At 37.2% G+C, this 12561-nt stretch overlaps 1 protein-coding gene across 1 annotated transcript; it reads left to right on the top strand.

The window, feature by feature from the left end:
• The first annotated feature begins 870 nt into the window (after positions 1-870).
• On the top strand, positions 871-11845 carry LOC107826328 (uncharacterized). The gene is made up of 9 exons (XM_016653289.2): positions 871-1157; positions 1335-1446; positions 6215-6405; positions 6488-6582; positions 6660-7082; positions 8324-8432; positions 9394-10039; positions 11198-11315; positions 11461-11845. Exons 1-9 carry the CDS (start codon positions 1023-1025, stop codon positions 11462-11464), a joined length of 1833 nt encoding a protein of 610 aa, XP_016508775.1. The 5' UTR covers positions 871-1022; the 3' UTR covers positions 11465-11845.
• Positions 11846-12561: the final 716 nt, after the last annotated feature.

Raw genomic sequence — 12561 nt, 5'->3', positions numbered from 1 at the left:
TAATTTCACATGACCTTTCTAAGATTTTTGAAAAGTCCATCTCTATTTGTATTTTGGCTATACTTCACTTATAACTTTCAAGTTGTACATTTTTGACAATTCAATTGAAGACTTTCTAAATTACTGCAAATGAGGTGCTATAAAAAGCAAATAAATATAGGGTGCCGTAATATGCAAACCAGGTGCCATAAAAAGCTAGAAATATCAAAGAAGTATATGTAAAACAATAAACGTGGACAACATATGCTTGAACCACTTCCTTAAATGATGTGTTGGTACGAATAAATGCTTTTCTTAGTGAAATTAATCTTAGGTGTTTGATTAATTTGGATTAAAAAATATTTTAGCAATAAAAAAAGTAATTTCCATCACAATAAATAGGTAGCAAAATAACTCAAAATATAAATAAAAAAATGATGGCGGAAAATAACCAAATAAATAAATAAATGAATAAAATTGTTTAAGATGAATGTGATTGTAATACTGAGAAACTTATTTAGCATAAAATTCCCTATCAAAGTAATACATTGCTTGGTTGGTCGCATAATAATTGAAATCATCGGATTACTAATACAACTTTGATTGGTACTAAACAATATCAATATTAAATTCTTGTGTATTAACAACGGAAGGATTAAACTATTTAAAAATGAAAAAATTCTTTTAAAATGATCACTTTTTATTAATCATCTCATTACAATTCATTCATTATTAATCACTACATAAATTTTTTTAAATGCATTGCTTAAACGTATAACAAGTTATATTATAATTTTATAAATTTATACAATATTTTACTAATTTTTGCATAACTCGCTCGCCACACAATCAATCTAACCAACGTGTATTATTAGGGAATAAAAAGAAAAAATGTGGCAAAGCCGCAAAGGGCAAAGAGCAGGTGCTCAACTTAAGCATACGCCCAGAAAAGTGAAACGACTCCTCCGTATTAGTGTAGAACCTTCGTTTTTCTCTTCCGCTACTATAGTTTATCGCAGAAGAAGAGTAGTAGCAGGAGAAAAATGTTCAAGAAGGCAGTGGACGCCAAGTCTCACCAGCGACTTTCCGGCGCCGACCGTAAGAAGCTCCGTCGCACTATCAGAGACCGTTTCCCTAATGCCACTGATGCCTTTCTCGACCTTTTACTTCCTCCCAAGGTACTTTTTCCTTTCTTTAATTGTTGGATTAAATATAGCAACATTATTGCTAATTTTTAACTTTTCTGTATTAAATTTTGATTGCATTGCATTGCATTGAACAAAGTACTACTATCACTTATTGCAATTCATGGAATAATCAAACTCTTGTGTTTCTGTATTGATGGGATCACGCAGGGGGAGTTAAATGTTTCGAAATATCCAAATCGAGTACTCGTATATGGTTTGGAGGGTGATTGCCCAATGTTTTTTGACGTAGATGGGCGAGGTCATGATATATTCCCTACAGGTGTGTGCCATATATCTCACTTACTTCCAATATTTTTGGCAGATATTGTTGTGTAGGTCATTGGTGCGTTTGGTATAATACAAAATAAGGAATTTTTTTTTGATTTGTTTTAATTACCTTGAATTGTGTAAAATATTTTTCACTAAAATGTCTTTTAAGAATGTTACAACTCTTACACATTATCACTCATTTCTACCAATTCTCAGCGGTTAGTCCTTGTGGGATAGTCTACTTCTTGAGGCATGAGAGTAAAAACTTAGAGATACGAGCTTGTTGGGCTAGACTATCTTTGACATTTTCTCAAATTGATTATCTACTCCTCCGAAAGTGCGATAGGAGTCTGTGCATGGATTGCAAGGTTATACCAAGCGAGAATCTCACGACTCAACATAGATTATTGGTGATTGACTTAGAGATCGTGAGGAAGAGGAGGAAGAGGGCCGTGTATGGTCAACCCAGGATTAGGTAGGGTGCTTTGACTAGTGACAAAGCGCTGGAGAAGGGGGGAAGTTGTTGGCTATGGGAGCCTGGAGGAGCAGTGGGAACGCGAGCTGTATGTGGACCACGACAGCGGAGTGTATTAGAGTAGCTGCGAGAGAAGTGTTAGGGGTCTCGAAGGGTTTCTCTGGCAGCCAGGCGAAGAGGATGAACAGGGAGGGGTATAAGAGGCGAATTTAGCGGTTACTGTGGCTAAGACTGCGGCGTTTGGGTGTTTGTATGAAAAGCTTGGGGCCAAAGGTGGGGACAAAAAGCTATACAAGCTAGCTAAGGTGAGAGAGAGGAAGGCCCGTGATTTGAATCAAGTTAATTGTATCAAAGATGAGGAAGGTAGAGTTTTGATGGAAGAGGCTCAGATCAGACGAAGATGGCAGACATATTTCCATGAACTCCTGAACGAAGAGGGTGATAGGGACATTGTGCTGGGAGACTTGGAGCACTCCGAGATGTGCCGGGATTTCGGGTATTGTAGGCGCATAAGAGTAGAGGAGGTCGAGGGGGCTATGCGTAAGATGCACAGGGGTAGAGCTACCGGGCCAGATCAAATACCTGTGAAATTTTGGAAGAATGCGGGTAGGGCATGTTTGAAGTGGCTCACTAGGCTGTTCAACGTCATTTTTAGGACGAAGAAGATGCCTGGTGATTGGAGGTGGAGTACGATGATTACTGTATAAAAACAAAGGCGATATCCAAAGTTGCAATAATTATAGGGGGATTAAGCTGCTAAGCCATACTATGAAATTTTGGGAGAGGGTGCTTAAAGTGAGGGTGAGGACCAATGTGTACATTTTTGAGAACCAGTTCGGTTTCATGCCGAGGCGTTCGACTGTGGAAGCCATTCACATTGTGAGGAGATTGGTAGAGCGGTATAGGGAGATGAAGAAGGACTTGCACATGGTGTTCATTGACCTAGAAAAAGCATATGACAAAGTCCCGAGAGAGGTGCTCTGGCGATGCTTGGAGGCTAAAGGGGTCCCAGTAGCCTACATTAGCGTGATTAAGGACATGTATGATGAAGCTAAGACTCGGGTTAGGGCAGCGGGAGGAGACTAGGAACACTTTCCGGTTATGATGGGGTTGTACCAGGGATCAACTCTTAGTCCATTCCTATTTTCCTTGGCGATGGACGCATTGACGAGACACATTCAAGGTGAGGTGCCATGATGTATGTTATTTGCTGATGACATAGTTTTAATTGACGAGACGCGGGGTGGTGTTAACGAGAGGTTAGAGGTTTGGAGGCAGACCCTAGAATCTAAGGTTTTCAGGTTAAGCAGGACCAAGACGGAGTACATGGAGTGCAAGTTCAGCAACGGTACCCATGAAGGGGATATAGAGGTGAGGCTTGATACGCAAATATCCCCAAGAGGAGTAGTTGCAAGTATCTTGGATCTATAATACAAGGTAATGGGGAGATTGATGAAGATGTCACGCATCGTATCGGAGCAGGATGGATGAAGTGGAGGCTCGCTTCCGGTGTCTTGTGTGATAAGAATGTGCCGCTGAGACTTAAAGGTAAATTCTACAAGGTTCTAGTTAGACCGACTATGTTGTATGGAGCAGAGTGTTGGCCGATCAAGAACTCTCATACCCAAAAGCTAAAAGTAGTTGAGATGATGATGTTGAGGTAGATGTGTGGGCATACCCGGTTGGATAAGATTAGGAATGAAGTTATTTGGGAAAAGGTGGAAGTGGCCCCTGTGGAGGATAAGGTGCGGGAGGCAAGGTTGAGATGGTTTGGGCATGTTAAGAGGAGAAGTACAGAAGCCCCAGTTAGAAGGTGTGAGCGGTTAGCCTCGGTGGGCAGCAGGAGGGGTAGAGGTAGGCATAAGAAGTCTTGGGGAGAGGTTATTAGGCAGGACATGGCGCAGCTGAAGCTGACTGAGGACATGACCCTAGACAGGAAGGTGTGGAGGTCAAAGATTAGGGTAGAAGGTTAGTAGGTAATCGAGCGTTTCTCTTTGTCTTACTCAGTTCGCTAGCATTAGTGTTAATAAGTTATCTTTTATTCATAGATGGCTATTATTACCTAGAGTTTGACTGCATTCTTGGATTCGATCTTATTTCATCTTGCTGTTAGTCCTACTTGTTGCAATTACCTTTTCTTTTTCAGTCGTTCTCTAGGTGAGGGTCTATCGGAAACAACCTCTCTGCCCTTCCAGGGGTAGGGGTAATGCTGCCTACAACTTACCCTCCCAGATCCCACTCGTGGGAAACTACTGGGTTTGTTGTTGTTGATTGAATAGGCTACCTGATGGATTAGTTCAGATGTGAGCAAATTGGTCATGATAACAACAATTTTAAAAAATTAATCTTATTGCCACCGGCAACTTGCTTTGGATTAAGGAGTAGTAGTAATAGTAGTAGTAGTTCTAAATAAATAGATAAAATACTTTTTTCATACCTTATGCTCCGTTGAAATGTGTCACCTACATTTATACCCAACCGAGTATTGGAAAATACTCCTGAAACAGTTTTCCAGGGTAAAACATTTTCTCTGGAAAAAATATTTTGTCATGAAATAATTTCCATGGAAAACATTTTCATTCGCATGTTAAATCTAGTTGTGCTATGATTGATAAAGATGCTTATCTGATGTTTTTGTTGTGATTGAAAATTTCATTAAGGCTCTTCATATAAGGAGAATCAAGCCATATCGCTCTAGACAAATGGGGAATATATATCGTGAAGTATCAAGATATCATCTATATTCCTAAGCAATCACTGTAGCGGCTTACCAAAAAAGTGCTCAAGGAAAGCACAAATAAAGCATAAATTGAAGGTAAAAGACTGACAAATAAAGCTTGGTCAAACTGGCTTGGCCCAGATAAATTTGCATTTGATGTTGCAATTTGGTCCATTACATAAGAGCAAGTAGGGGATAGATTTAACAGAACTGAATCTCACCCCATGGTGCTCAAATTATCTCAATACCAAATGACAAAAATAGTGCTGACATAATGTACTTGAAAAGAAGAAGTTGGAAATATAGAGTAACACTCGAAAGAGTAAGAGTATTAGAATAAAATATGAAGTAAAACGGAATAATATTTTCTGCAAATTTAGTTCTGATAAGAAGAGTGAAAGTGAAGTGAAATTAGATGGGATGTTGACTGCTAAGCAGTAAAATAAATATTCTGGGCTCAATTGTCCATGGGAATGGTATGATAGATTTTCACGAAAGAAAAAGAATGGCATGGTAAATAAAGAAGTAATACATAGAATTGGAGTAGGATGATTAAATTGGAGGAACGACACAAAAGTGATGGTGAAAAGCAAGTTTTGTATAATGATTCTGAGACTATCAATGTCTATGGTAGTGAATGTTGGGCCCTAGACGCTTAATATATCCACAAGATGAATATCGTAGAAGTGTATATATTAACATGGATGTGCAGTAATACAAGATTGTGTAGGATTGGTAATTGTTACATTTGACAGAAGGTACAAGTACAGTAGATAGAGGATGAAATGGAGAAGGCAAAGGTCGTCTGAGATAGTATGACATGTCTCATGTACCTTTATATGCACGGTCTTTAGACGCGATAATATGATGATTAAATATAATGCAGAGTTGGCTAATAATATGACACAATTAATAATTGTTGCACTTTAAATTTGGTTTGGTGTTTGCCAAGAGTCTTTTTGGCGAGATCAGAAAGTTTTTGTGTTTTGGTTATATGGGTGAGTCTGAGATTCAGAGAAACTGTAGTATTTCTTAAAAGACAAAATGTTTTAGGATTGTATTAAAATGAGCCAGAATAGAGTTGACTTTCATAGCAAACCCTAACCATTTTGGTTTGAGTCATAGTTTATTGATTGATTAGTTGATCAGTAAATACTACTCAATCGTGTTTGCTTTATTGGCTGAGGGAGAGTGCTTTTGATTTTTCACTTTTTGATTTTAATTTTATGAAGCAGTGTTTTGATAATCTTCCCGTTGGAGTATATTGATTGCTTATAACTTGCTGGTGATTACAACAACACCAAACCCAGTGTAATCCCATAAGTGGGGTATGGGGAGGGTAATGTGTATGCAGACCTTACCCCTACCTTGTTGAGGTAGAGAGGCGGTTTCCGATAGACCCCCGCTTGGTGATTGACATTTGTAAATATTTTAAGTAGGAAGGCTTTTTAGGCATGTTCTATACACAGTAGCTATGTGATTTGATTGCTTGAAAGATATTCTTTTAACAAGACAGAATTTAGTTATTAACCATCCTGCTTAATTGAAAATGTTTTTTTTTTTCTTTCTATGAGGTGAGTACAGTTTATGCTCTGTGGAAAGTCCCAGAACTTTTGCCTGCTTTTGTGCTGAAAGGGGGTGAAGTTTCTCATTTCATTCTCGGAGGGGCAGATTTAATGTTCCCTGGCATCAGTATACCTCCTGAAGGGTTTCCATCATTTTCTGCTGGGGAGCCATGGGCAGTAAAGGTTCCTGGAAACCCTGCCACAATAGCTGTAAGCTTATGGGACCTTCCAGTTTTTCTCTCTTAATTTAGCTATATAATCAATTTGAAGGATACTGATTTATTTTCCTCAGGTGGGAACAACTACCATGAGTAGCACAGAAGCTATAAAAGCTGGTCTACGTGGAAAGGCTTTAAAAATATGTCATTACTATCGAGACACCCTTTGGTATGAACTAAGAAAGTTAATGTTAGTTTTCGTCCGTACAACTTCTAGATGTCACCGTTTTCTGGATATTTTTCCAGGGAATCCGCTGAAAATTGTCATGTACCAAATGCTGGTTTTCTAGAAGATGTCGTGTTTGAAGATCCTGCTCTATCATTGAGTAGTAGGGCATCTGATTCAAGTGAAGTTGATCCTTCAGTTGAGCCAGGAAATGTGACTAACAATGAAGACTCCGGAGAAGTGATTGATCTTGATGCTTCTTCATCAGGTGTTGGTCATCCTTGTACCACACAGAGTGATGGAGCAGATGAAGTCAGTGTGCAGCTTATCAATGATCTAGGCGAGTTGAAGGTTACAGAAACTCCTGTAGATGAATCAAATAATGAGGGACACCATTCCTTGTCTGTTGAAGAGGTAGATGCACTTTTGGACAAGTGCCTTCTTCAAGCATTACATATGACAATTAAGGAAAAAGACCTGCCCATCCCTGGAAGTATATTATGGTACGACGGGTTCCAAACTCATTGAAATCTACGTCTGTTACTGAATTTTTTTGATCATAATAAAAATAAAAGAAAAAGAAAATTGATTTTTGTGTACACAATTTCAGATGGTAAACTAAGAGCCCGTTTGGACATAAGAAATTTTTTCCTTTTTTCCAAAGATTTTTCACTTTTTTCCGAAATCAGCGTTTGTTCATAAAATTTTCAATTTTCAATTTTCAATTGAAGATAAAACTCCAAAAAGCTGTTTTTCAAAATTTTCACTCAAATCACTCACAAAACTTCAAAAACAATCCAAAATTATATTCATGTCCAAACACAACTCTAAATTTCAAATACCATTTTCACTTGAAAATTGTTTTCCCCCTATTTTGGAATTTTACAATTCTTATGTCCAAACGCCCACTAAGAGTAGTGCACTTTATTGTTTCACATTTGGCACTAACCTTCTTTTTGGAATTTTTGAGCATGAATTTTAAAGGTTCTTTTATACAAAGTTTATTTTGTAGTGTTATTTCTAGTTTTCTTGTTAATGGAGAGGATAAGAGGTTCATGTTTGATGCAGATTGTTTTTTCAATCACTACAAGAAATGATAACTTCTCTAGGTGTATTTAACTGAGCATTTAACAGTATGCCAGATGTTATATCAAAGTGAGCATATGCTGAAAAAGTGGAGATAACACCACTAGAATTTGTGAACGGTATTTTAAATAAGGCTTAAGTTGAGTACTCCCTTTGTTCCATTTTATGTGGCACACTTTTGCTTTTTTTTTTTTTTTTCTGTTTCAAAAGGAATGACACCTTTATGCATTTGGTAACAATTTAACAACTTTCATTTTTATCCTTAATGGCATGCTTTTACATCCACTTCAATGTCATGGCATGTTTTAACACCACAAGTTCCAAAAATTTTCCTTTCTTTCTTAAACTCTGTGCTCAGTTAAACAATGCCACATAAAAATGAAACAGAGGGAGTATTACTTGTGTAGAAGAAGCAGAGCTAACACCAATTTATTTTTGCGAGGCAGCTATGTAATTGAACTCTAGACATATTTCAGTACAAATGATCTTCATCTTGAGACAAAACAAATTAGAGAAATAAGAAGGTGATCTGATAAATTAATACCTCCTCTTCTTGACTTTCACTCTTTAACTTCTCTAGATGTTGGAGTGCAACTATATTTGACTTGTTCTATTCCTTGCTTAGCCACTTATTAATGGCTTCATTGCGCCGGTGTAGGTCAAATCACGTGCTACCTTGCAGGCCTCCAGGCATAACACTCGACATAAAGAAGTCATCTCACAAGAAATTATCCAAGTGGCTACAGGCTAAAGCCTCTGGCGGATTGGTAGTTCCGACATTTGTTATGAAAGATGGAATTTGATTTTTTGAACATTAAACTGTTGGATGTAGCTGAAAATTTGCTATTGCGTTTAATGGATGATTCAGATGTGAAGTCATTTAGACTGCTATTTCTATGCATCATAAGAGATGCAGAGAGATTTCTATCTTGTAGGCCATATATTTGGATACACACACTTATATATACTGTGTTCTTCATGCTTAGCTAAGTTTAACACTGATATTGGCACTTCACATGACATTGATGACTGCGTGTAGTAGTACTCTTCATGATTAGCTGCTCTTCTGTTTAACTTCTCGTCAAAAGCAAAGACTTATAAGTGGTAGGTAGGACTGTTCTGGTGCTGAAACTGGCAAGTATCTGTAGCAACCTCTATCCTCCTCTTTTCCTACTTAAGTTGGGAGGGTTCGAAAAAAGCTGTTAGTCAGAACTTTCAGCTTCTCTTTGATGGCGGCAGGTGCAACATATTGATGTAGTCTAACAACAGCCAGTAGGCAAGAGATTGTTTAAAAACTTCTGTGGAAAAAAATGTTACAACCATAGCCAGAACATGCGTATAAGATGAGATGGTGCAATACTATATGGAGTAGTGTTCTGTCCTGTATTTTGCATTTGCGTATACCTTCATTGTTGATGCTATTTCTGCATTTTGCTTTTTTCATATAGCACATGTCTTGTGAAGGTTTGCTTGGATGTATGCCAGATGTGAGAGTTTTATATCCTCTTTATTTTCAACCCCAAAGCTAGTTCTTAGGCCCAAGTTCTTTATCTTGTCAATAAGTGTTCGAGAAATTTGCTTTGGTCTCTTCTATTTCATGGCTTCATGGCAAAATGTGCCCCCATTTCTTGTTCTGGTGCGTTTGGCATCCAGATGTCTTCTGATTTTATCTGGTGTTTCACATTATCTAATGTTTCTCCAAACTTACCAATACATTGGCATGTGCAGATCTCACTGAAAGAAGATAAGCATAAGAAAGAGGTGATTCTTATTTCTGTTAATCGAAAGCATCCAGACTACTTGTCCTTCAAGCCAGAAAAGAAAAAAGTGGACAACACTGGGCCCTCTACAAATCATGCTTCTAATGAAGAACAGCTGCAGAAGACACTGGAAGTTTCTGAAATTTATAAACCAAGCGTGCATGTAAATCCTATTTTTGCTTCTGTTGGTGCTGACACTAGAAGACTTTTCACTGCATCTGAAGCCTCTGAAATAGTGTTCCAGTACGTTGAGAAAGAAAATCTTGTCAAGCCATCAAATAAGTCCATTGTGACGTTGGATGCAATACTATGTGATGCTTTATTTAAGGGAGCCATAAAAAAGGGAACGACTTATCCAACAGAAATTCATAAGAAGGATTTGGGACAAACTTTCATAGGTAGGATGCAAGCCCATCATTGCGTGACTCGGGGTAACGATACAGCTGTTCGCAAAGGTGCCTTGAAACCCATCCAGATAATGACAGAACGGAGGCAAGGAAACAAAAAAATGACTAAACTTTCTGGAATTGAGTCATTTCTGTTGGATGCAGAGGCTTTGGCTTCAGAGTTGCAGAAGAAGTTTGCCTGTAGCACTACTGTGGCAGAACTTCCAGGTCTGTTTTGACACTTTGACAGCTGTGTATGACCCTTCTTTTAGATTATTAGTTGTAGTAATTATTATATGGTGGCTCTCAAAATTTGGTTTGTGATGTCCTATTTGTCTTCTGCTGGTTTATACTTTACAGCATCATTGGCAATATATCTTTATAGTCAACTATGAATCTCATGGTGTGGCTTGTATTGCTTATTTTCTACTCAGCTCTTCAGTTTTGGTCTTGAACCCATGGGAACCTGCACTTCTTAGAGTGGCTTTTTGAAAACTATAAAAAGCTGCATCGCGTCTCTCTTTTGATTTCTGACAATGAGCCTTCACAGCATTCTATGCTTTAGGCCTCACTCAAGTGTTGTCTATTAATTGCTCGCTTACGTTCTCATGGTGAAAAGAGATAATGTGGTACTGTTTTATTTAAGACCTTAGGAGGATGATATGTTTTATCCAGGTTAGGATGATATCTAGTAGTTGAGAATTGTTATAGTTACTTGCAGTTGGACACTTAGAGCATTGACGCTAGAGATAGTTCCATTAAAATAAAATTAAAAAAAGAAAAGAATGAAAAGCAAACAGAATAGCTCTTACTGTGTCTCAATGCGTCTGGGTGTATATAAACCATGTTTAGTAGTCTTGCTTAATTACTAGACCATTTCCATGGTAAACTGATGGAAATAGGTTGATCTGAAGGAGTTGGGTACTATTTATCAATTTGTCTAAATACTAGGGCATCTAAATTCAATAATTTTTATTTATTTTTCCTCCTGTGGAGTTTATTACTATGCTCTGGTTAAGTGAGACATCCCGTAGGCCCATAGCAATATTTGTAATCCATTTAATCATCAAGTGGGTATTGGTATGAATGAGTGTGAGTATCAAAGGTGAATTCTTTAATATTGGCATGAAAAGCACCTGAATAGAGCAGAATGGATATAGTTGATCGCAACTGATATGGTATTGATGCATAATGATTGATTGATTGATTCACTTATATTATGTACCTGGCTTTGTAGGTTATTTTCACTTACTGACGTGATTTATTTTGTGCTTTTGGTCTATCTATGTTTACTGATTTGCTATGTTTGCATATGAACTTGGTTGTCACGTTGTTCACTTTAAGGGCAGATATATCATCCTTATGCAAATTCTTCTATAATTTTAGGTAAGAAAGGACAGGAAGTTTTGGTTCAAGGAGGTGTTATTGATGATCTTGCAAGATATCTTGTTGAGCACTATGGTGTCCCAAAAAGATATATTGAAGTGCTTGATAAAACAAAGAGGTGAGTGTTGAGGTTTAGTTTCGTATCCTATTAGCTATTTTACTTGTACTACAGAGGAAAGTGGAAACTGAGATTTGATTACGATGTTTTTGCTAGACAGATCTATTACATAAACTTTGGTTTATTGTTAATTTGTTATCTTCAGGTAAGAAAGTTGGGAATTTACATTTTGGCCCAAAAAATGTGGAAAGCTGTTATGTTGTTTGATGATCATCCTTTTGGACGAGCCCTGTTCGATGGAACCTTAAAAAGAGAAGTTGAATCGAATTATCTCCTTGCCTGCACATGTTAAATATTTCTTTTTCCAAGCTTTCAGATACGATTGTAAGGAGATGGGAAATACCTCTTGTTTTATTTGTAGCTAGACATGTTACCAGCAGCCTGTAGCTTGTATATACTTATGTTTGATTTTTTTTTTATCGGTCTTCGTAACTACCGGAGCAAAATTATACTTGATAAAGCATATGCGATGAGAGAAATAAGGATAAGTTATTCATGAGAATTAAATTCATTTTTGATTGTTCTAGTTATGTATTGCTCCCTCCTTTTTATTTCATGACATTATGTACATTTTGGGATATTTCGAAACTTCTGATACCCATTACATCTCTATACAATTTTCACAACTTTAAAAAATTTAAGCTTATGAAATAAACTTTACAACTTTGATGAAGTGTTTTCTGCATCAAATTAACTTTTTAACTATTATCCCTTAACTTTATTAAAGTTAACATAAAGCCCAAATGGAAACCTAAAAACTAACGTTGGTTTTACAGTCATCTGGGTAAAGGATCTTTTCACTACTCATGTTGTAGTGAACAAAACTAAGGAGTCTGATTTGATAAAATTCACGGGAGCACAAAAGCTCATCCACCATTCCTCGTTGTTGGGATCTGGAGATGGGGAAAGTAATTTTCTTTTGTTTCTCCCTCTGTCCCTCGACTAATCTCTTTCAATCAAAAGTTAGAAAAGAAAATAATACTTAGAACGCAAAATTAGAGTTGCTGCTACCCTGCTAAAGCCTAAAGGCAAAGGGCTTGTTTATAAGCAAGAAAAGGAAGAGACGGCTATAGTTTGATGATTTCAGACATTAATTATCTCCAAAATGATTTCTGATTTTCTCATTATGCCTTCTTTTCTCTTATACACAATATAGTTCTCAAATATTAGTGAAAAGTAAGATTTTCCTCTCCATTCAATTTATTCGACAATGATTGGAGCTATCTTCTCGATTGATTTCTCAATT

Source organism: Nicotiana tabacum, chromosome 4 (genome assembly GCF_000715075.1).
Source record: "Nicotiana tabacum cultivar K326 chromosome 4, ASM71507v2, whole genome shotgun sequence".
Lineage (NCBI taxonomy): Eukaryota > Viridiplantae > Streptophyta > Magnoliopsida > Solanales > Solanaceae > Nicotiana > Nicotiana tabacum.
This window is presented reverse-complemented; position numbering and strand designations above follow the sequence as displayed.

Excerpts from the sequence above, each read along its gene's own strand:
- LOC107826328 (XM_016653289.2), top strand. The coding sequence starts at position 1,023 with ATGTTCAAGAAGGCAGTGGACGCCAAGTCTCACCAGCGACTTTCCGGC. Across the intron at positions 1,158-1,334 it reads ACCTTTTACTTCCTCCCAAG|GGGGAGTTAAATGTTTCGAA; the intron begins GTACTTTTTCCT and ends GGGATCACGCAG. Across the intron at positions 8,433-9,393 it reads CTAAAGCCTCTGGCGGATTG|ATCTCACTGAAAGAAGATAA; the intron begins GTAGTTCCGACA and ends TGGCATGTGCAG.